Below are 21,340 nucleotides of genomic sequence, written 5' to 3'. Positions count from 1 at the left end.
TAGGGAAAGTATATGCCCATCAAAAGGTGTATATACTCCTCAAAGAGGAGGCTAAAGGATGGACAGAAGTGTGCAGTCAGATGGTTATGAGCACAGGAACATGTGTTTAAGGAAAAGCTAAAAAGAGCATAACAGTGAAGAAAATGTGGGAGCTTGTATATCTGGATGCAGAACCTGGCACTCATTCAGAGGATAAGCTTTTTCTCTGCCAGTTAGGTTGTGTAACTCTTAGTATGGTTATAAACTATTTCAGTATCTCTGAGGAAGGGACAGTTCTAGATGCAAGATACGGTATATTCTGATGGGGAACAAGATGTGCTATAGAATACCAAAAAATTATTTAATCTGTCAGTGTGATGCATGAAAGGACTCAGCACTACTGTTCTTTTAGCTGGGGCTTGCTGGCACAAACGACTGGCAGAAAAAAAACAGCCCTAAAATAGACCTCTTGGTGTAAATGATTTGTTACCTGTTGCTGCATGACTGGATCACTAGTCCATTTTAAAAATGCTAGCGAGACAATATTACTGTTTATGTAATATATATCTTATCTCTCTTTGGAAAGATCACTGGTTTTTTATCCATAACATAATTTCTGGACATTACTAAATTAGAGAGCTAAAAATAAAGCTATAAAACTAGATGTGAGTAAACTTATTTTCATTATAGGAATAGGATTTACATTGCCTATGCACTTCACACACACTTTTTTGCTTGCCACCTGTCACTGAAACTATGGACAGATGCTTTCTCCAGGTTCCAGCTAAGCCTGCTGAAAATGTTACTGTTCCCAGCTGCTTGTCACTGTCCTCACAACTCTTCCAAAGCAAGACATCATATGAGCATTCCCATGTCTGCTGATGGCAAAGTCGTTCCAGCTTCAGGAGTGTACCTGACTGGCTGCAGTGACATGGATTAGAGAGTGCTGTAAAATCCCCTTTCTCCAGCTGTACTCAAGACCCAAATCATCTCCCAGAGGAGCAGTAACAGACAGCTGGGGGAGAGGATGCTAATGTTGCCAACTGGCATGGCTGACTGCAGAGTGAATACCGATCTGCAGCTTTTTTTGTCTTGGAAGCAAGCTGATTTCTCTCTCAGGATCACTGAATCCTCAAAATGTGGGACCTCCAGCATAGACATCATCTGTAGATAATAAAAATTCCCAGATTTTTTTTTGAGAGACAAAGAAAACTCTTCATCCCTCAGTTTTGGGAAAGATTGAAAAAATACAGTGTAAGTAGGTGCTACAGTTTCTTTCAGAAATGCCCAAGTGTAAGCCATTACTCTGTGAAAATGCCAAATCTGAGATCTTGGTGTATCTGGAACAAAGGTATATCCTTTCCCTGCTCTGTCCCCATCCCGTCCCACCTCTGGTATGTTCCAAAGTCACCTCTGCACCTGTGCAAACAGTCCCAGTTGTGGTGTGGCCCTGCTGGGGTTGTTCATCAGCGCTGCTTGGGAGCCAGACTGGATGCTGAAGGAGAGCCTCAAAGAGCTGGGCTGCTTCTGCCAGGACCTGCAGAGCAGAGGCTGCTGCCACAAGGCATCCCCTTGCTCCAGAAGAGATTGGTATTCAGCATCCTCTTCCTCTCGTCAGCAGCAGTAGCAAGAGGAGGTGTTTTGGAGAAGTCTGCTGCTTGAAGAGCCTGCCCAAAAAATTAGGACGTAGTATGTGAAAATCCCACTTCCAGTTCCCATCCTAAACCATGCTGAGAAGTAGCATGTACTTAAGCACTGCATAACCTTACACACTGCTGAATAATCATAAATATACCTGGTAGTGGAGGCTGCGTTGCTTGCTAACTGCTGCCGTGCTTGCTTGTCTGTAAAGGAGAAGGGGGAAAAGTTATGGAAAGAAAAAAAACTTAGCTGTTGTGGACTTGTGATTGATGATTGTAGTGGTAGTGGATAGGACTGAGAAAAGGGAAGTGAATGGGGACCTAATATATGGCAGATATCAAAGAAACTCGGGTTTCCAGAGAAGAAAAGCTTGTAATCCCTGTATGTAGTCATTAATGCATAGTTGATACAAACTAATGTTAAGGAATGACAGAAAACTCGGACTGTAGCTTTTGGGGATTGTAACTATCTTAGTGCTGTAAGTCTCAAATAAATAATGTTGCTGAGGGTGTGTATTAGGACATATAAAGCATCACAAAGGCATAAGGGCAGAGCAATAACGTTGTTTTAAAGTATGGCTCTAAAAATGATATTGTTTTTCATAGCAAGAAAAGGTATTTTACATAAAAATTTCTTTTCTGTATTGGTGGCTTTTTTCCCCTACAATGGACTTTTTGGGAGGAGGAAAAGGAAATAAGGAAAAATTAAATATTCCCTCTGTAGCCTTTGGTTTGTGGGGTTTGTTTTGTTTTTCGTTACATCTTTTGCCACGTGTCTTGGTCTGGGCTGTTGTTACCTTTTGATATGTGCAGTTCTTAAAAGCATGGCTTCTGGAAAAAGCTACAGCATGGGGAAAGAAATGATACGTGCTTGCTGGTCTAGGCACCTTACCTTACCTGCCTAGAGCCCCCTGGGAGATGGTGCCAAGCAGGATGGCTCCCATGGCTTTGCCTGGGCTTGGTGCAACATCCAACTTCTCCAGCCTCTGCTACTTCAACCTTTGGAGTGAATTAGTACCTGCATTTATTAATCAGTGAGGGTTTGACTGCATTTACAGGAATGTCACATTTTATTGTGTTCTCGTTAGGCTTGACCTGGTGCTTTTCACAGCCAGCTTGCATCTACTAGCTGCAATAAATCAAAGTCCTTGGGGGTCTGTTTTCTAATGGGACAATGCTGATTCCCTAAAACTTCTGTTTTTTTTAATGAGTATTTGGTTGTTCAGGTTAATTCAAATAACCATGTTCTGTTTATACGTTCACTGTTGCCCAAAACAATTCATACTGATTAATAACAGACATAATTGCATTTTCTTGTTCCTACCTTTACAATCAGGTCTCTTCTAAAATACTGCAAGTACAAAACCCTTGTTGAACCAAGTATTATCTCAGGGCTCAACCCAGCATATTTATTGGGAAGCTGAAGATGAATATGATATGATGTAAGATGGAAGGAAAATACATGAAGAGGGTGCCACTGTGGTGATGTGGGGCAGAGCTCTGGTTGGTGCTGTGAGAAGGACCAGGATGGTTGGAGGAGTGGGGGCCAAGCTGACGTCTCCATCAGGAGCAGCCAAGTGTAGATGGTTGCTCTCCAGACAGCCTCTTCTGGCAGCGTAGCAGGGTGCAGTGGTCTACTGAAGTTAAAGACGTGGTGTTGACCGCAGGACTGTCCTGCATGCCATTGAGAATCTGGCACCTGTGGTATGTGTGCCCTGCGAAGGGTGGCAGGGACTGTTCTGAGGAGGTGTCAAGCACATCTTTCCATATTGCTGGGGGAGGATTGCGTTAGCAAGGGGTGGTGACATGCAAAAATGAGGTCTTGCCACCCTTATGTAATTGCTTGTGCTGTGACATAGTTCTGTAGTCACGAAGTGTGGCTGAGCCTAGCATGGTTAATGGCTTTTTTATGGTTTTTCCCCCACTGCAGCACAGGTCATTCTACAGTGAGGTTTTGGAGAGGACAGCAGCATTTGCTACACATGCCTTCGTCTAGATCAGTCTTAATGTCTATTTTTTCCCCCATTTTTACCCTACTGTGTGCTCATATGATCTGGGAAGTAGGTTTCCAACTCTCCCCACCTTGCTTATCTTCTTCTAGTCTCTGTTCCCCAAGGCATATAGGAGCCGGCTTGGAAAAATAACTCCAAGAATGGTTAACTTCACTGCTTCTGCTGGGTCTTAAGGGAGGTGCAGAACGCATCTCATAAGTTATTTAAAACCAGTGGATAAGAGCTGGAGACTATATATAACTGTTGCAGGAAACTGTACTTCTATATAGCTGCTCTTCATTTCTCTGTATTTTGTCCCAATTGGTTGTGTGCCAAGGTGCAGACCCAAAGAGCAGCTGTATTCTCCCACCTGCCCTACAAAGGCAGAGCTGAATAAGGCATGAAAAATTATTTTTCACTGAATTTTTTTCTGTCCGTTTTGCCTAAATTCCTCTATACTTTGTCTCAATATTTAAGAAATATTATTTTTTCCATCTCAGTGTTGTCCAAAAAATTTCTTCTCAGGAAAATATGAGAAGAAATATGATAAAAAAGGGTTATTTTCAGGTTTTTTTGCCTGGTCATGTTTTCTATGATAAATGCCCATTATGAATGTCCACTCAGATATTTCAAGTAGCTGTTAACTTGAAACCAACTTATAGCAAATATGTTAAGTTATGGACCCTGTCAGGGAGTAAATGTCTTTTTTTTTTCATTTTCCAGGCAAGAATTTTACAGCAAAAATTTTAAATTGCTCCATTAAATAATATTTTGTTTGCTTTTCTTGTTTTTGTTGCATACTTTTTTGGGTGTGTGATCCTGATGACTTCAGAGAGAAGTAAGAGCTTAGAAAAGTGGTTTTTTTCTTTTGGTGTGTTGAGCTGTCTTGGGAGATGCTACTCACAACTGTGCTGTGGCAGGGTGCTAAAGCAATGGGCATGGTCTAAAAGGATAAGCAAGCTGAAAGAGTCTTCTGAAGACAGTGTTCAAAAGGGTTTTAGCAGATTAACATATTTGCAGCAGTGACAATATTGCTATGATAGACTATAATGTTTCCAAAGGAGCCATTATAACCAATACTGCTAGCGATCCATAACTGAGAACTCTTTTAGTGGAATGTGAGTGGCAATTTCCCTCTCTAAAAACATAGAGGGAGTATAATAAGAAAAAGACCTTCAGTTGTAAAGTTGTTCTCTCTGTTAGAGAGAGCAATGTTTATATGGTTTCCCCAGCATAAATGCTTATCTGAATATAATTAGATGGTGGTAACACCCATACTGTTTATCCTATCAGCACTAGAAGATACGTGCCAGCTTTGACGCCATGGCTGGAAGTCTACCAGTCTCTACTTGCAGCTGTGTAATAATCCAGAGGGGTTCCAAAGGGGCTTTTGTGGTTTTGAGGTCAATAATCTGTGTTTTAATAACTCCCTAAGCATGCGTTAGCGTATTGGGCCATGGCTGTTCCAAAGGTGCTCTTAAGATTTCCTGTAACATTGGCTAGTATCCCTTGGACTTGAAGCAGTCCCCAGATTTGTTCAGCGCCCAGTCAAGGAGTGGGGTAGACTTGAGGAAAACACATACTGTGTTCACTGATGCTCTTTTTAAGAATCCCTGCATACACCATTAGCGTTTGAAGCATAAGGAAAACATACTGTAGTGAGATTGCATCTGGGTTATTGCATTCACTGTTGGTTTCTCCATTTCAGAAAAATGTCAATGAATTGCAGGGAATAAAGAGAAAAACCAGCAAACCTGATCGTACAGTAAAAAGGACTGGCTTACTAAGAAAGCTTTTGAAAGAACTTGAGTATGTATGGCTTGTCCAAGCAATGACAAAAGGGTTATATGATAAGTGTCTAGTATTAGAAGATTCTTAGAGGTTTAAAATGGAGGAATTACTTAGTATTCAAAGAGCTAGAGGTAAGAGTAATGTAATGATATGATAAATGGAGAGGATTTAAGATAAAAGGAGACTTTCACAGTAAACTAGTTTAGATTGTGAAATAGTTACTGAAAGAAAGTGGTGGAAATGTCCAGACTTCTGATTTTGTAGAAGATAGCATGAAATAAAAAATCTAGGAAACATTTTCTATATTGTAATAATTGTGTGACATTCAGGCAATATGTTAAGGATGTGGTGAATGACCCTGTAAGTCTTTCTTGTGCTCTGGAAATCTGGGGTCTTGGTGAAATTGTTCTAGTACAGGGAGAGATAATCAAAGACACAAAGGGATATCCAACATCTAGTATTCATTAAAATCAAACTGGTCTCTTTGCGTTCTCCCTAAAACTGTTCTTTGGTGCATTTAAGTTTATTTTAATAGTACTCGCCTACAAGAGCAAGGAAATCAGGTTTTGGAAGCATTTCTAATTTTGACTCATCCAAGCGTATAAATCTGGCATGTGTTTAAAACCTGTAGGTGTTTCACTGTGGGAAGCAGACATTCATAGAAGAATGGATGCCATTAATACCTGGTGTAAAAGAAATTTTCTTGCAGGAGAATCTGAGCTCTGGTCCTCCTCAGCTTCCCTGGGACCTCTGGCAACTGTAGCTTGAGTCCCTGATGTACTTTCTCTCTGTCTGTCCTGCTCATAGGTGAGCTGTGTGTATGGCATTTCCTGGTATACCTTCTCTTTGGTGTTCCAAATGAAGAATACTTCTAACCTTTTCTTTTCCTGACATCAAAACAGATGTCAGGCAAGTAGAGATTTTTCAGACAATGTCAGTAAAGACTGGTGGCTTGGGTGTCCCTCCTGTACCCTCAAGTGTGGTCCCTCTGCCACTTCCCCCTCATTTCTGCTGGTACCTGAATTCTTTTTATGGTTCAGGCTCCTGCCGCCTTCTCCCATCTGCTGCTGCTTGCTCAGCCCGCTCCCAGAGACCTGTGGCTAGCAACAGAGTTGTAGGATGTGTTTGGCATGCTTCAGATGTTATTTTTTTCCAGTGGTGGCCTCCTCCCACCCCCTCCCTTGCTGTGTTGTTTCTGCTGTTCGGATGAAGGTTTGGGTTTTTGGAGCTCTCCAAGTTGGTGACTGTTGACCATTTTAGTGTGTCAAAAGTTAATCTTTCATGCAGACCATGTCATTGTGGTCATTGGGAAATTAGGATGGATCTTATATGAATGCCTTCTTAAGGTCACCATTGTGTTGTATGAAAATAAATCAGCCTTAACACTTAGAAGTTTGGTGAGCCAGAGGCAATCGACCGTAATGGGGGTAGAAAACAATTACACCCCAGAAAGCCAAAGGTGAAGGAAAAATAGGACAAGAGATTCAAACTGTTGCAAAGCGGAAGAAACAAATTCTTAATGGGGGGAAAAAAGCTATACCCTCCAGAGCATCTACAAATGATAGGGGTTGGGCTGTATGACCTCAAGAGGGCCCTTCCAGCCTAAATGATTCTGTGAAACACAGGCTGCAGGTGGTAGGTCCTCTGGAGGTGGGAAAGAGGTGTTGTGAGAAAATGACCGAGCAGAAAGCATGAGTAGGTCTTACAGACACTTGCACAGTGAGAACCAAATGAGGGAAAGATGTGGTGTGTTGCTCAGAGGGTATAGGAGTGTCTACACTGAGCATGATCCTAATCCAGAGGTGCCCTGGTGAGTGCTGATCTTCTACAGTCTGTCATCATATGACGCAGTTCACCACTGGAATATATTTGAGAAGCTTGAATTGTGTCATATCTCTTGGGAGAAGAATAGTTCACATAATCTAGTTTGATCTACACCTAGTATAATCTGCTTGTGTGGTTTATTATTGCCATTAAGTTTGTACTTTATTGTTTTTAATTGATTAGGTTTTGTTTGCCTTCGGTAGCCTGTTTTGTCATGTGAAAAAGGCTGACAACACTGTTTCCTTCTCCTGTCCTCCCCTTCAGCATGACTTGCATAACTTTTTAGATCCTGACCGTGCTGTATGACTAAGGACTGGAAATTAATTCAGTATTTTAGCAGTTCTCATGTGTGTCATGCCCTTATTACAGTACCAGTAAGGCTGGAAGGTGATGCATTATTTTTCTTGTGGTTTTCAGTCTGTGTCCAAGTGTTAACAGCATTTCTTGGTGTGGTATTTTTGTTTGTTGTTAGGTCAGTTTGACACAAAGTGCTCATATGATAGTATGCAGCCAAGCATAGCTAGGTGCGTATGCTACAGATGGCAGCAGCAAGGAAAACCAGTCAGCCCTGATTTTCTCCACAGGTTTCAAGGTACTCTCAAAGCAGCTTCTAGAAAACTGTTTTTTGCCTAAAGGGGAGTGTGAGTGCGTGTATGTATATATATATACACACAAACAAATATATTTCTAAAGCTATAGTAGCTGCAACCTTTTAAATGTAGCTGAAACCTGTCTTGAAACGAAGATGCAGGCAGAAATCCCACTCTACACTACCTCCATGTCCTTGTTCAAACATAATAGGTTTTATAGTGGTATTGGCCATGAAAAGCTAAACAACATTGTTGTAAGTAGCAGTACTTCATACTACCTATGAAAGAGTGCATACAAAACATCTTCAGAGTTTAGGGAGGAATTGAGAATAGTGTTGGAATATAAACTAGGGAAGACTGGTAATCAAAAAAGCTATTGCATCGTATAATTGATAACCTAGAACCTATAAATTACCAGAAAGCATTATAATAATAAATACCTGGGGCAGAGCATACAGCACACATTTTAATTTCCTAGGAGTAGAATTTCTGTAACAAGAACAGAAATCATCATCTTGATCACTTTGCTATCATGTAATAGGTACCCACTGAGTAGCACCCTCTCTCCTGTTGATAGTGTCTAGCGTGATGATGTAGTTACAGTGAATGGGATGCTATTTCTTGTGGGCAAGGAACAGTGGCTTTCTGTATCATGTATGCCTTTAAAAATTCCTGATAGTACCGTTGTATGGTGCTTCCCCCTGTGTTGATGTTCACATTCCTCATATTCCTTTTAGAAATGTCCAGGAGTGCACATTCCCATTTTCTTTGGCAGTTTGATGGGAGTTGTTGTAGTAACAATCTAGCATCATAGGATCTGTATTGCTTGTTGAGCAAATCAGCTGCTTCAGCCTCCTGTGCTAAGAATACAGACTTCTAATCTGGAGTCCTACACATTTAAAGCTCAGGTTTTCCTTTAGGTTTCTTGTTCTTTCAGGTTTGTAAAAGGTTTGAAAAATTCTCAGAAATATGCTATTGTAGATGCAGTGACTAGAACGTTTACTGTATTTATTTACCTCTTTACTTATTTACTTTTTGCGTACTGTTTCCAAAAGTCATGAAACCCTGGGTCATGGATCCTACATCTTTTTGGAGGAGTGTATCTGACTTGTTGTGGTGCAGCCAGGTGGCTTTACCTTATAGTAAACGGTTCCCACTTGTAATCCTGGTCCAAATTCCTTCTTTTCCAAAGGGACTACAGCTGCAGGGAGGATAAGAGTTGTGTAAGTATCTTAGCATTGTGCTCTGGCAGATAAAGCCTGAGATTGATAGAGCCGTGATACCTAGTCCTGATAGCCAAATGTGTTTGTAGTGGTATAAATCTGCTCCTTGTTCTCTCTGCATCTATTTCCCTGTGTTGTATGGATCATAGTAACCAAGCAAAGGTGTCATCTGTGGCTGTTTGTATTGTGCTGCTGGCACACTGAGACTCACCACCATTGAAAGGATGTTTCCCAGATCTGTAATCCAAGTGGAGAATCATGCCCAGCAGCTGCACTGTTCCATTGACAGCTTTACCAAAGCAGCTGGATTCTGCTTGTGTAGTAGGTGTCTGGGCTGGAAGGAAAGATCCACCTTCCCCATCCCACACAGCATGGTCTAGTTAAATATGTGTGTGCCACAAATTCAGAGCCCCAATCTCCAGATCATCTCAGGGATCTGGCCATGTGTTGAAAGAGCTTGATTGTGCTTTAGTGGCTAGCACCTGAACAACTGTTTTGTAGGTTCATGGGGAGGCAAAAGGGGCTGTTTCAGCGGGGAAGTAAGTGGGAAGGTAAGCTTAGCGTTACAGAAAAGTTCAGCTTGATGTGACTTGTCTTAGTTTCTAGAAGGAGCCAGTACTTAAACTCAGAGGCTTAACCCAGCCACTACTATAATCACTCTCAAATTAGCATTGTATGATCTCTTTTGCAGAATGGTTCTAGGCAGATTTGGTGGTATTATTGTCAATTTACAGTGAATGTATATTATAGTTGTAGTTTGGCCCAGGCAGTCTTGGATTTGCAAGCTCTTTCATAAAAAGTCATTCAAGTCAGTGTCAGAAGCTGGCAGAAATAGTTGAGGGCTTGCTACCACTCAATTATCACACTCTGTCATAACAGGTAGAAGGCTTTCTCCCTATTAAATATGTCCTATTTTAATTTCATGTGCATAGTTAATGATTTTTAGTGTTCCGTTGCTTAAAAAAAAAAAGTTAAAAAGGCAGACAAGCTTAACAAACCAATCACAAATTCTCTGGGGACTTTGACCATGAAGAAAACATTACAAAGAAAGCACTTTGAATGAAATAATGATTACTTAGCAAATGCACAGACTACTCTCTATTACACAAGCAAGTTAGGTCCCTAATAATGGTTTGGTTGTTTCAGATCAGAAACATTGCAGCTGTATTCTAGCGAATGTGTCCAGTCTCTCAGTACCTTCCCCCCGCTTGTCAGACAGTGAATTTGTGTTCACAGCTGTTTGAAATTGACTCTCAAAACACAAGTATGTAGCTTGTAGGTAAGCCAGAGTTTTGGCCAGAAGTTATGATTAACATATTTTGAGGGTACAAGTATGAACAGTCAATGTAATTGGGGAGAAAAATGCATGTTATCAGAGACAGGTTCTTCTTCTAGTCTCAAGTGTCAGTCCATTGTGACTTGTGGGACTTTACATATGGTTTGAGCTGAAGGAAAACCCTTACTGGATGACACACCAAAGCTGCAGTTGACATTCAGAACAGAGAAAGCTACAAAGCAAAGGCAATTGGAACCTCACCAAATGCTACAAGAACAAACTGTGACATTTCCCCCCTCGCTTTTATTTGATTTAATGATTTGGCTTCAAGTCAAGTTTTGTTTCGATTGTTTATTTTCAGCTGAAGTGCGGTTTGTCCTCCTCCTTTTCTCCTTTCCATCCATTACACTACTTTCTGCATATGTCCTTGTTGAGCCATTTCTTTAATGGAAATTAGAGAAGAACACAGAATTGGTGGTCACTGGTGGTGGTGTCGAAACTACAAGGGCAATTTGTGGGGTATCCCAAAGTCCTGATCATTTAACCCAGAAGATTTACTAGACTCCTTGCTCCTGGCATCTGTGAGTTTTTGTTCTGGTGAGACCAGGTTGTACCCAGTTTATAAGGAGCATTTGGGTGCATAAAGGTCCAGATGTACTTAATTGGACCCTGATATATGATTAGGTTGTAGTCCTAGTGTTCACCCAGACTTGAGAACTGGGCAGTGCTCCTGGGCCCTGCAGGTCACACTCCCCCTTTGGGAATGGGCCCAGTGGGGTCAGTGTTTACCCTGTATCTTGTAGTCCTCTAAACTTGAGGTGGAACTGCAACACCTTCGCCCGAACTCCCACAGGGCTCCTTCCTACAGCCTTGGAGAAACCATGTCAGGTTCATGTGGGTTTGGAAAACTTTAGCTGCTGTTGTTTTGCTGTTCTTTCTGAAATGATTGGTAATCTATAAGAAAAGAATGAATAAATGTATAGGAGAAGTAGCTCAAAATGTTTTATCAACCAGTATTTTATGTATCAGTTCAAATAAAGTGTCAGGTATATTAAAAAAAAAGCACCAAACCAATCAACCTTCCCACTGAAGTATCTAAAGCATAGCATGTCTAGCAGGGTTTTGATCTAATAAAGGTTTTTTTACTTCTTTCTGTCTTCAGTTTTCATTACAGAAATGCAACTCCTGAATTTGAATGCATCATGCTCCACTTAAAACCTGCTGTACCCTTTCAACCTTGTAAAGATTCTGCTTTTGGTTTGGCTTTGTGCACTGCCCCAGGTGCTGGGAGCAGCTTGCCTCATGTTACTTAAATAAAAGAACATTATGAAGTAAATAGTGTCAGATATTGTTGCCCTTTGTAGGCTGTGTGAAATCCCTAGTTAAGAAAAAGATTAGCCAAAAATTTTAATATGTGGAAGTGATATGATGTGAATATGTGCTTGTGACACTGATCCCACCCACTGTAGGAAAATGAGACAAAATTGAGCTAGTGTTACTATGTTTTTCAGACTCCTTTTAGCCTGCAGCCTTTCTCCTTTTTCTCACAAACTGCTAGAATTTAATTTGGGTAGTTCAGCAAACCTACAGTCAGATGCAGAATTGATTTATAGATGCTGCTATTAAAAGCTGATTATATGCACATGAAACAAACTGTGGAGCACAATTAATTAGAATCCCTCCTTCAAAGACTATTCTGCAGAAGTGATTTTATAATTCAGTTCACACTGTATGTTTAGCTTTAGATGCACTTCAGAAACTCAAGAGCACACCCCTTGCTAAGACAAGTTATCCATTCCATTTAATAACTTTGTTTTTATTGTGGACTGGAAAACGTGTAATGAATGGCTTGTCCTGAACCATATTTGTATGTAGTCTTTTCACTCTGCAATTTAGTATACTGCTGGTGCTGTGTATAGAGGTTTTCCTGCTTACCTCCAGTAGCTTCTTCATGTCTGCTTCCAACACATCAGGTTTTTTTTTGTTTTGCAGTATAGCTGGATCAGTTGCCTGATACAGTTCTTCACGTTTGCATGAATGCAGTTGTCACCATAGGGGTGAGGAGAAGGAATTAAAGGCTTGTTGCATAGCAAAGGGTAGAACTGCCTCTTTCTGCAGCACGAGTTTAGACTGGTGGAAACGCCTTTGGAACTGCAGAATGCCTACTGTTGAAAGTTAGACTTACTGTCTTGGTCATAGTGAAGCATGACTGAAATAACATCATCTACACTTGACACCTCCAGGAGTCAGTTGTGTGGCTTTGTTGTTTGCTGCAAAGCGCAAACAAAAAAGCAGACAAAAGTCTGATCTGACTGCAGATTGTCTCTGAGAGGGGAAATGTGTCTCAGTTGTGATGGCTGTTGCAAGCACAGTGTGGAGGCAGCCACTATTTGTCCTCTGAGGGACTGCAGGTCTTATGGTCAGTGGTTTTCTTTGCCAAGTTTTCAGATTGCTTTGTGATGTTAGATCTTAAAAGACTTGGTTTTCTGTGCCTGTGGCCAGCTGATCACCTCATAACTAAATGTGGCACATGAAGGTTGACCACCACTACCTGTTTGTCTGTTTCCTTGTAAATCATTATCATTGCCAATCACAGTATGAGTTAATTCACCTTTCCAGCTCCCTTCCCCTAGTCTATTGTGTTGTTTTCAGTACTTTTGCTAGCTTGCATGTCTTAAGCCACCTGTGTGTTTGTTACCACAAGAGCATTATTTTTCCTTCTAAAGACATTTCTGTGCTATAATCTTAGACTTGAACAAGGAGTGGGACATGCTTTGAGTTTGAATTTTTGTTTCTTTCATTGTCACTTTGAATTTTGTTCTTCTATAAATTAAAAATGGAGTGTTGACATCATGGGTTTGTGAGGTGTTACAGTGTGGTCAAAGTAAACACATACGATATTCTAGGAAAGTAAACCAAATATACAGGTATCATGGCTAGAGACAAATTTCTCATTCAAAACAATAGTTCTCTCCTTATTTTTGCACTCTAATATCAAAAGATTTATGCCTTTTGGTTTTGTGTATTAGAAATGTTCACAGTATGAGGTTTTTATGTAACTATGGAGAAACCACAAATTATTATCTGAGATATACCAGTTTGATTTTTTCCAAGCTATTATGGAAGAAGTCCAGTTCCAGTAAAGTATTTTCCTTGGGTCTTAAAATGATTACTAGAAGCCCAATGTCAAGCACAAGCCTGAATCAGTATTTATTGAGCACAATGGGTGATCTGTCAAGCACGTACCGCTAGTGTTCAAAGGCAATTGGAATGAGGGATTTGCACTGTTGTGTTAGTGCAAAAAGAATGGATCTCATGGATCAAGGACCCTTTACTGGTCTGTCTTTAAGAAATCCACCTTGTACCTTCCCTGAGCAAAGGGTCCTGTGCTTCATCATAGTAATAATAATTCGAAAGACTGTGTAGCTGTTTGATACCGCAGGTATGAACTGACCTATTTGCAATATCAAAATGGAAGGGCCATGTGTTTCGACAGTTTAATACTCTAGCAGTTAATGTGATGATAATCTTAATATATAGGCTTCCAGCATGATCTAATCAGGTCTTGATACTTTTTTGTGCATATGAGAAGATAATCTAAGGCCATGATGAACGATTATAAGGTTTTATAGGTAAAAGGATGGAAAGCTCTCATTCAGCCTAGTGATCAGGTAATGATTCATAGGAGTGGCATGAGTAGACCTCATAAGAGGTTCCTCTCCTGCGGACGCAAAGGCAGCTCTGTGTTCCCCCTGCCTCTCTCAGCGCAGCAATGAGGACTGGGAGGGCTCTGGAGAGCTCCACATCACAGCAAGGGTTTTTTTCCTTGCTGAAACACAAACCATCTGTAGCACAGTGTTTGCATCCCAATAGCTCCAGTCAGAATAAAAGTGCATGTGGGAGGGGGAGATAATGATTTATGTGCAATTGGAACTGGCCTTGTGTAATGGTAGGGGTGTTATGCATATACGTTCTTTCATCAGTCACTAATGAGAATGTCATGGGAATTTGATAGAAGTTAATATTTATTTCCAATTGAAAAGTTGTGGATTTTATTTTTGTTTAATAAGCATTGTCTCCATGGACTATTTTCCACTTCCAGCATAGAACACTTATGATTTCCAGTGGTAGGACGTGATAGTAGTTAAAACAAGGAATGATGTAGAGGGATAAACCAGTGGGTAACTGGAACAGAGAGGCACCCCAGCATCTTGCAGGGTTCAGAGCTGTACAGGGAAAATCTGTGAGACAAATCTGTTGGAAACAATGGGAGCAGAAGAATAGCCAGGGAATTTTCTGCAAGTCTGCTATTTCCCACAATTCTGACATAACCTTCTCTTTTTTGTCTTGCTTGACGTTTTCCCCCCCTCAAACCTTCTTCCTGTCTCTTCCTGCTTCCATATTAACCCATAAATATAGTGTGTCCAACTCCATTATGCATCTATGGAAACTAGTAGTATCTGTTCAGTACCTTAATGCCTGTATAGATATCTGTGTGCTCACTCTTCAAATCAGAGTGAGACTCCAAACAAGACAGCAATGGGAGCTGTTTGGATGAAGGACCTGTGCAGCAGCTTCACTACCATGTTCATGTGGATATGTGTTTTGTCAGCCCTGTATAAATGGCAGGGAGCTGAGAGATGATGATGTGGAAATCATTTTCATAACCCTTTTTCTCTGCCCTTCCCTTTCCTCCTGACAACGCAGGCAATGTTTCAGGTGAGGGACAATCAGCCTAAATTAACATGGCTGAAAAAGCATAGGGTCTTCATGGTGTATATTCCATAGGCTTGGTTTCTATAATCTCATTATCTACTGAAGTCAAAGTGAAATATTTCTACCAAGGAAGTTTGAAAGAAGTACAAGAGGTTGTTGGAGGGACAAGAGTTTTTACAAAATAGTAACAATTATTAAGATGTAAGCAAGAAGATTTCCCACATTCCAATGGTCTCAGCTTGCTCTGGGTTTTGTTCTCCCACCTTTATTTAAAGTTGCACTGCACTGAGGCTTTTGAGGCTGCTAGCCCTTCAGGCAGGGAAGCTCTGCCCCTCAGGGCAGATGCTCTTTTGACTACGCAAACAAGCACAGAATTCTAGCTTGATGATACCTCATCAGATTATCTGTCATTAATCAAAATGATATTTCAGTGTAAACACAAAGTGTAAATGTGTTTCAGTGTAATCATGTAATGTGTTTGTAGGCACAAAACCAGACCCTGTAAATGCTCTAATGGTAATGAACCTACGGTAGAAAAGGATTTCGTCAGGGCTTTCTAAGCTGAAAAGCCCAGTTCCCCTCCATGGCAAACAGGGTTGGAGGATGTGCTTTGAGTCTTGGCATTGGACTCCATATGCTTTTAAGTGGCTGTGACATCTGTAATTTCTTGTATTCTTCTGTATCTTGGTAGGAAAGCCGCTGCTGAGAGATGCAGTGTGTGAGGATCCTGTGATCGTGATTTGAGAATATGTTCCTGGTGTGTCCTTCATCTGCTCCATCTCCTGGGAGTAGATTGTTTATATTGCTAGAAATTGTTAATGCAGTTAAACTATCTTCCAGCATGCAAACTTATGTCATTTCACTCTGTTAGTGTCCCTTGGCTAAAAATGAATGCTTTGATGTAATTGTATTTGAGTTGCTTTATGATTTATTAACAATTCCATTAAAATACCATAGAGTCTGCTACAGTGAGAGAGTTATGCAATCCACAGTAGAAAAACCATGAAGTTCCACAGAAAAGCTTTAAAGGATTTCTTTTCTCTTTTGTATTTCCCTTTGTAAAAAAAAAATTTAAAAAAAAATCAAATTAAGTCTGGTGTGACACTGTGCTGGAGCTTGGTTCTTCAGGGTTGTACAGGTTGTATTTATCCAACACATTAAAAAACATTCCTGGTCCATAAACCACAATAAACTGTTTGCTGTTAATAGAGTAGCATCTTTATAGGTACAACTTAAAGACTAAACCTGTTTTTCTGAACAGCAATGTAAGTTTACATGAGAGCTCAGCTTTGGCACTGCCAGAAGAAAATCACTGTTTCTATTGCAGTTAGCTCTCTGCTGCTGTTGCTGTCCCTGAATTAGTGTCCCTGAGTTGGAGCAGGATGGTCAAATTGCAATGACAAGAAGCTTCTGAATTGATTTAGTTCTTACACAGTTGATTACACAAGCTAATGAATTGATTTTGCACATTAAAATAGATATTATTTTTTTTGTAGTGTAATGTATTATGGAAAACCTTGGGAATAGTTTTCCTAGCATTTGACATCTTATTTTGTAAATTATATCTCGAGAGATGTTAAGGTTGAGCCTTTTTATTTTCTAGGCATGTTCCATGCAAATTTAACAGAAACATTGCTTCAGTCTTGGTTGTGCATTGGTTTTTAAAAGCAAAATCTTTACTTTGTCTGTGCAGTTACTCTATCAATTGTTCATGACCTCATGTGCAAGAGGCAGCAGCAACATCTGCACAGTTGCAGTATAGAGTGATTAATTAGCGACAATATAATAACTATTACTTAAAACTGAGTAAATTGTCCCTAAAGATAAACTGCTCTGGTTTGGGGTTTTTGTTTTCATTTTTATTTATTTAATTGTATGTAGCTATTAAGCATAACATTTTTGTGGAAGTCATTCAAAAGTTGCTCAAATTATGCTTCACAGCTTAGGCTTGTGTCCAGTGTTGTCACTCTGTGCTTCACTGCTACTGAGTCCATATTTTGAATGAGATATTGAAGGTACCATCTGGCCATCTGTGGAGAAAGTAAACGAGTTATGACCCTGTGCTAAAAACAACCCCCTCGCCCCAGAACAGAATAGGTATCCTAGAAAATCTGTTCTCTTTCATTGAAAAGGCTCCCATTGTGTGTAAAAGTTGGTGTTTGAAATAATTTGGTCTCTGCTTTTGCTTGCCTGTTCAGTTGTGGTACTTGGAAATCGCTTGTTATTTTGTAAGCTCTTTGAGTTGAGGATGTAAAGTAAAATCAGATTTTATACTAAACGTTTTTTCTGATATGTTTTTTTTTTCAGATACTTCAAGAAATGTCAAGGCATCTCCAGAAACAGCTGAAATATTTTTTCAGAAGTTAAGAAATAAAAATGAATTCACAATCCTGGTTACCTTAAAACAAGCCCATTTGAATTCAGGGGTTATTCTCTCTATTCATCATTTAGATCACAGGTAAATATTGCTATCTATATGCTAGCTAATGAAAGTATGTATTTATGTTGTCAAAAATTGAACATAAATTAGAGTGAAATTGTTGTCTAGCAGGTCATTTGCAAATATTTATAGTGTTTGGGTAGGCATATTGTGCAGATTCATAAAAAAATCACAAGTCCAAATCAGTCAAGGGAAAGTGGAACAGCTGCTACTTTTTAAATGTCTCTTGCCACGAAGGGCGTGAAAAGCCAGTTCTCTCTTGTCGTTCATAACCATAAGGACCAGATGCTCAGCTGGTGTAAAGCTGTCACATCAGTATAACTACAGTGATTCACAAAGCCTGGCCCTCTACGTCCACCTCTTCACTGGTTGGTTTTTAACTCTGCAAGAAGTTTTAAAAAAGCAGAAAAATCCTAGAGTTACAGGCTTATGCCTCCCATGAATTGCAGAGCACTTTACTCAAAATGTTACAAACCTCAAAAAACTAAACTGAATGACATAGAGTACTTAAAATTATTCCTTTGATAGGATAATGACTGCTAGAGAAATAAGATATTCTTTATATGTTTGTTTGAATAATGGCTATTAAATATAAGCACCCTATGATTCTGTGACAGAATAAAAATGAGTTCCAGAATGTGGACTTTCTAGGCAGTCGTTACCACAAGCAACAGATGATCTCTGTTTTAGGTTCATAGTCCTTTTTATTTTCCTGTGTACAATCCCATAATTCTTTCTCGATATTCTCACTACAAATTAGAAAAGAAAAGTTAAAGAGAGATGTTCAGGCAAAGCAAAATACTTGTTTCTTCTTCATGAGTGTACAAGTTTTCATAAGCAGGCATAATGTCAATTATTTTGTGCTAGAGGATAGTCCAGTTCTAGTTTTATTCTATTTCCCAGAGTCCCCGTCTTCTGCAATTCACCTATTAATAGAAAAAAAAAGCAACCAACAAACAACAAAACACTCAAGAAGATAAAAAGAGAGCACTCCCAAGGATCATTGTACCAAGTTTATAAAAGCATCTTTAACACCAAGGGGGTGTTTGAATGCCACCTGGATGATGTTTACTGATGTTATATCATAGAGGAGCCAAGGGTCTTCTCTGTTAACTCTTCTCTACTTCTCATGTGCTGCAGTGAGCAATGTGTAAGGGACAGAAGTGGGCAGCTGTGATTATGGAGTTTTGAACTCAGACTGTACCACCATATGTGCAGATCATCCCAGATGGGAAAGTTTATTCTGTCTCAAATGGGAGAGCAGGTCTGCAAGGCCAGCTGTGCCCTGACAAAGCTGGTTTCTACATTTGTAGGAAGAACATGGATTGGTTAGGCTACTGATAGGACCAGCACAACTATATCTGAAATTTCAAAATTAGAGATGAAACCTTCATGTGCCAAAATAGCTGCAGAGGTGGGCAAAGAGGTGACAATGTGAAACTCTCAGACTCTGGAAAAGAGAATAACCTCCTCTGAAAGGAGGCAATGTTTGTTAGAAAACTTCTCCTGGCCTTAGGAATGGGGTGAAGAAAGGGACATGTGATAAAAGATTAAATATATGTGTAGTGTATAACAGAGCAAAACTTGACAACATGGAGAGTTGCCATATGGGAGAAAACGCTGCCACTTAGTGAACACAGGGTGTGATAAAAGTACAAAAAATGTGTAACGAACTTTCAGTGTAAGGCTGCAGAAGGATTTGGTATATATCAGTTGGGAAAATAATTAATTATCGAAGTAAGTAGAGCTGGGCAAGTAGACCTGTTGTTGGTCTTATGCAAGCAAGGATGCATTAAATGGATTCTATCCAGCAAAGAAAACGAAAGGTTAAAGCAGTGCTGGTAATCAGATCGCATGGCCATTCAAACATAACGGTGCTTATCTCATTTGAATCTCTATGCCTTTATAAAACATGGTTGTTAAAGGGTGATAAACAGGACTCTGAAAATCCTATTATTTTATATTAGTATATTTTTAGGGATGGGTGATAAGATTTTTAACAATGTATTGATAACATTTATACTTTTTCAAGAAATTTCTCTCATACCTTAAATATTTGCAGGTTTTATTACTTTTTCATCATCTTCAGTTTATTTGCATATTGGAATCTGAACTGTCTAATGGCAATGGAAAGCATTTGTCGAGTTCTCTAGCTGAAATCAGAAAGTCTGCATTTGTGTGTAAGGTATTTTAACTGTCGATGCTGCAGATGCATAACTTAGTGGCATTGCTAAGCGGTTTTGAGGGCCTTTTTCTCTTAGCTGTGGAAACTTTTAGCACTCTTATTCTAACATTATAATGTTAGAGGTATGAAAAATTAAAATACCCAGTTTGTGCCTTGCTGAAAAAAACCTCCTACCACCATTTTAGACAACGTGAGCTCTTTCTCTTACTATATCCTCTTAAGTGATGCCTAGAATTTACATGTTTTCTATAGTGATGCAAGCTTTATGTTTGTTTGGCCAAGGCCAATGGTATCCTGAGGTGCATTAAGCAGAGTGTGGTCAGCAGGTTGAGGGAGGTTCTCCTCCTCCTCTACTCTGTGCTAGTGAGAGCACATCTGGAATACTGTGTCCAGTTCTGGGCTTCCTGGTTCCAGAAAGACAAAGGAACTACTGGAGAGAGTCCAGCAGAGGGCTACAAAGATGATGAATGGACTGGAGCATCTCCCATATGAGGAAAGGCTGAGAGAGCTGAGTCTCTTTAGACTGGAGGAGACTGAGAGGAGAGCTCATTATTATTGTAAATATCAAAAGGGTGGGCGTCAGGAGGATGGGACCAGACTCTTCTTGATTGTGCCCAGTGACAGGACAAGGGACAACAGATACAAACTGAACACAGGAAGTTCAAGCTGAACATGAGGAAAAACTTTTGTCTCCTCCTTTTCTGGAGATATTCAAAACCTGCCTGGATGTGATTCTGTGCAACCGGCTCTACGTGAACCTGCTTTAGCAGGGGGTTTGGACTAGATGGTTTTCATAGGTCCCTTCCAACACCTACCATTCTCTGATTATGCTTTTCTCTAGTATTTAACGTATTAAAATCTTTACAACTGATCTTAAAGTGAAAAAATCTGAAACCATACCTGTAACTATCCCTTTCTAGTTTGCTTGTATTCTTCCACAGAGATTGCTTTTTTCACCCCACTGATTAGAGCAGCTGAGGAGTTTGGGCAATGGTAGTTTTGGATGCAGCTTGGAAGTGATACTTTCAAGAAAACTCTTGTGGTGTCAGGGAATCCAAATTGCACATCACTAAGCATTCAGATGAGTTTCAGGCAGCTGAATGCTTATTTCTGGGCTATTTTACGTATGGCATATATCTAAAAGACAGAAGTTAAAATGCTTTCTTGAGAGCATCACCTTGACTACATAGGGTGTCCTGCCTAAAATGCATTGTGCCTTACAATAACAAAGTAAATATTTTGAAAGGTGTTAATGAAGTGATGCCTTAAGTCAGAGTGGAAGCACTGTTAAACACTGATTGCTGTGTGCTTGCTCTCAGACTCCAGTTTAAACTGTATTGTCTTCCTCATTTCACTTCTGAATTTCTCTCAGCTTCTTCTTGATGGGCGAATCAGCAGAGAAATGATTTTAATCTGTGATGGGGTGGTAATATATGTTAGATCTCACTATTCCATCATATATTTTCATTTAATTGACAACAGTGGAGTGATGTGATAAAGCTTTTCCTCCCTTCATGGTTAGCTGGCTTTATGCAACTAATGTTATATTCATATCTCTTGAGATACTGCATATTAGGGCCCTTAAAGGATGAAATCACTGGATTATAGTTTAACCATTCTTTCTGTCAGCCAGTGCTTTTTATATCCTGAAATGAAGCACTGAAATAAATAGAATATTATGGATA

General features: G+C 39.9%; 1 protein-coding gene across 1 annotated transcript in view; it reads left to right on the top strand.

Moving 5' to 3' along the window:
• The window catches only part of LOC104537955 (protein NEL-like), a gene marked incomplete at both ends in the record, with an annotated part of 40,547 nt that overhangs the window by 4,105 nt on the left and 15,102 nt on the right, over positions 1-21,340 (top strand). The window contains one exon of the mRNA XM_010180985.1: positions 17,338-17,488. Coding sequence (XP_010179287.1) covers positions 17,338-17,488 — 151 coding nt within the window. The remainder of the gene's footprint in view (positions 1-17,337; positions 17,489-21,340) is intronic.

This window comes from Mesitornis unicolor, unplaced genomic scaffold, assembly GCF_000695765.1.
Source record: "Mesitornis unicolor isolate BGI_N332 unplaced genomic scaffold, ASM69576v1 scaffold21123, whole genome shotgun sequence".
Lineage (NCBI taxonomy): Eukaryota > Metazoa > Chordata > Aves > Mesitornithiformes > Mesitornithidae > Mesitornis > Mesitornis unicolor.
The sequence above is the reverse complement of the archived record's forward strand: the minus strand, read 5'-3'. Positions and strand labels throughout refer to the sequence as shown.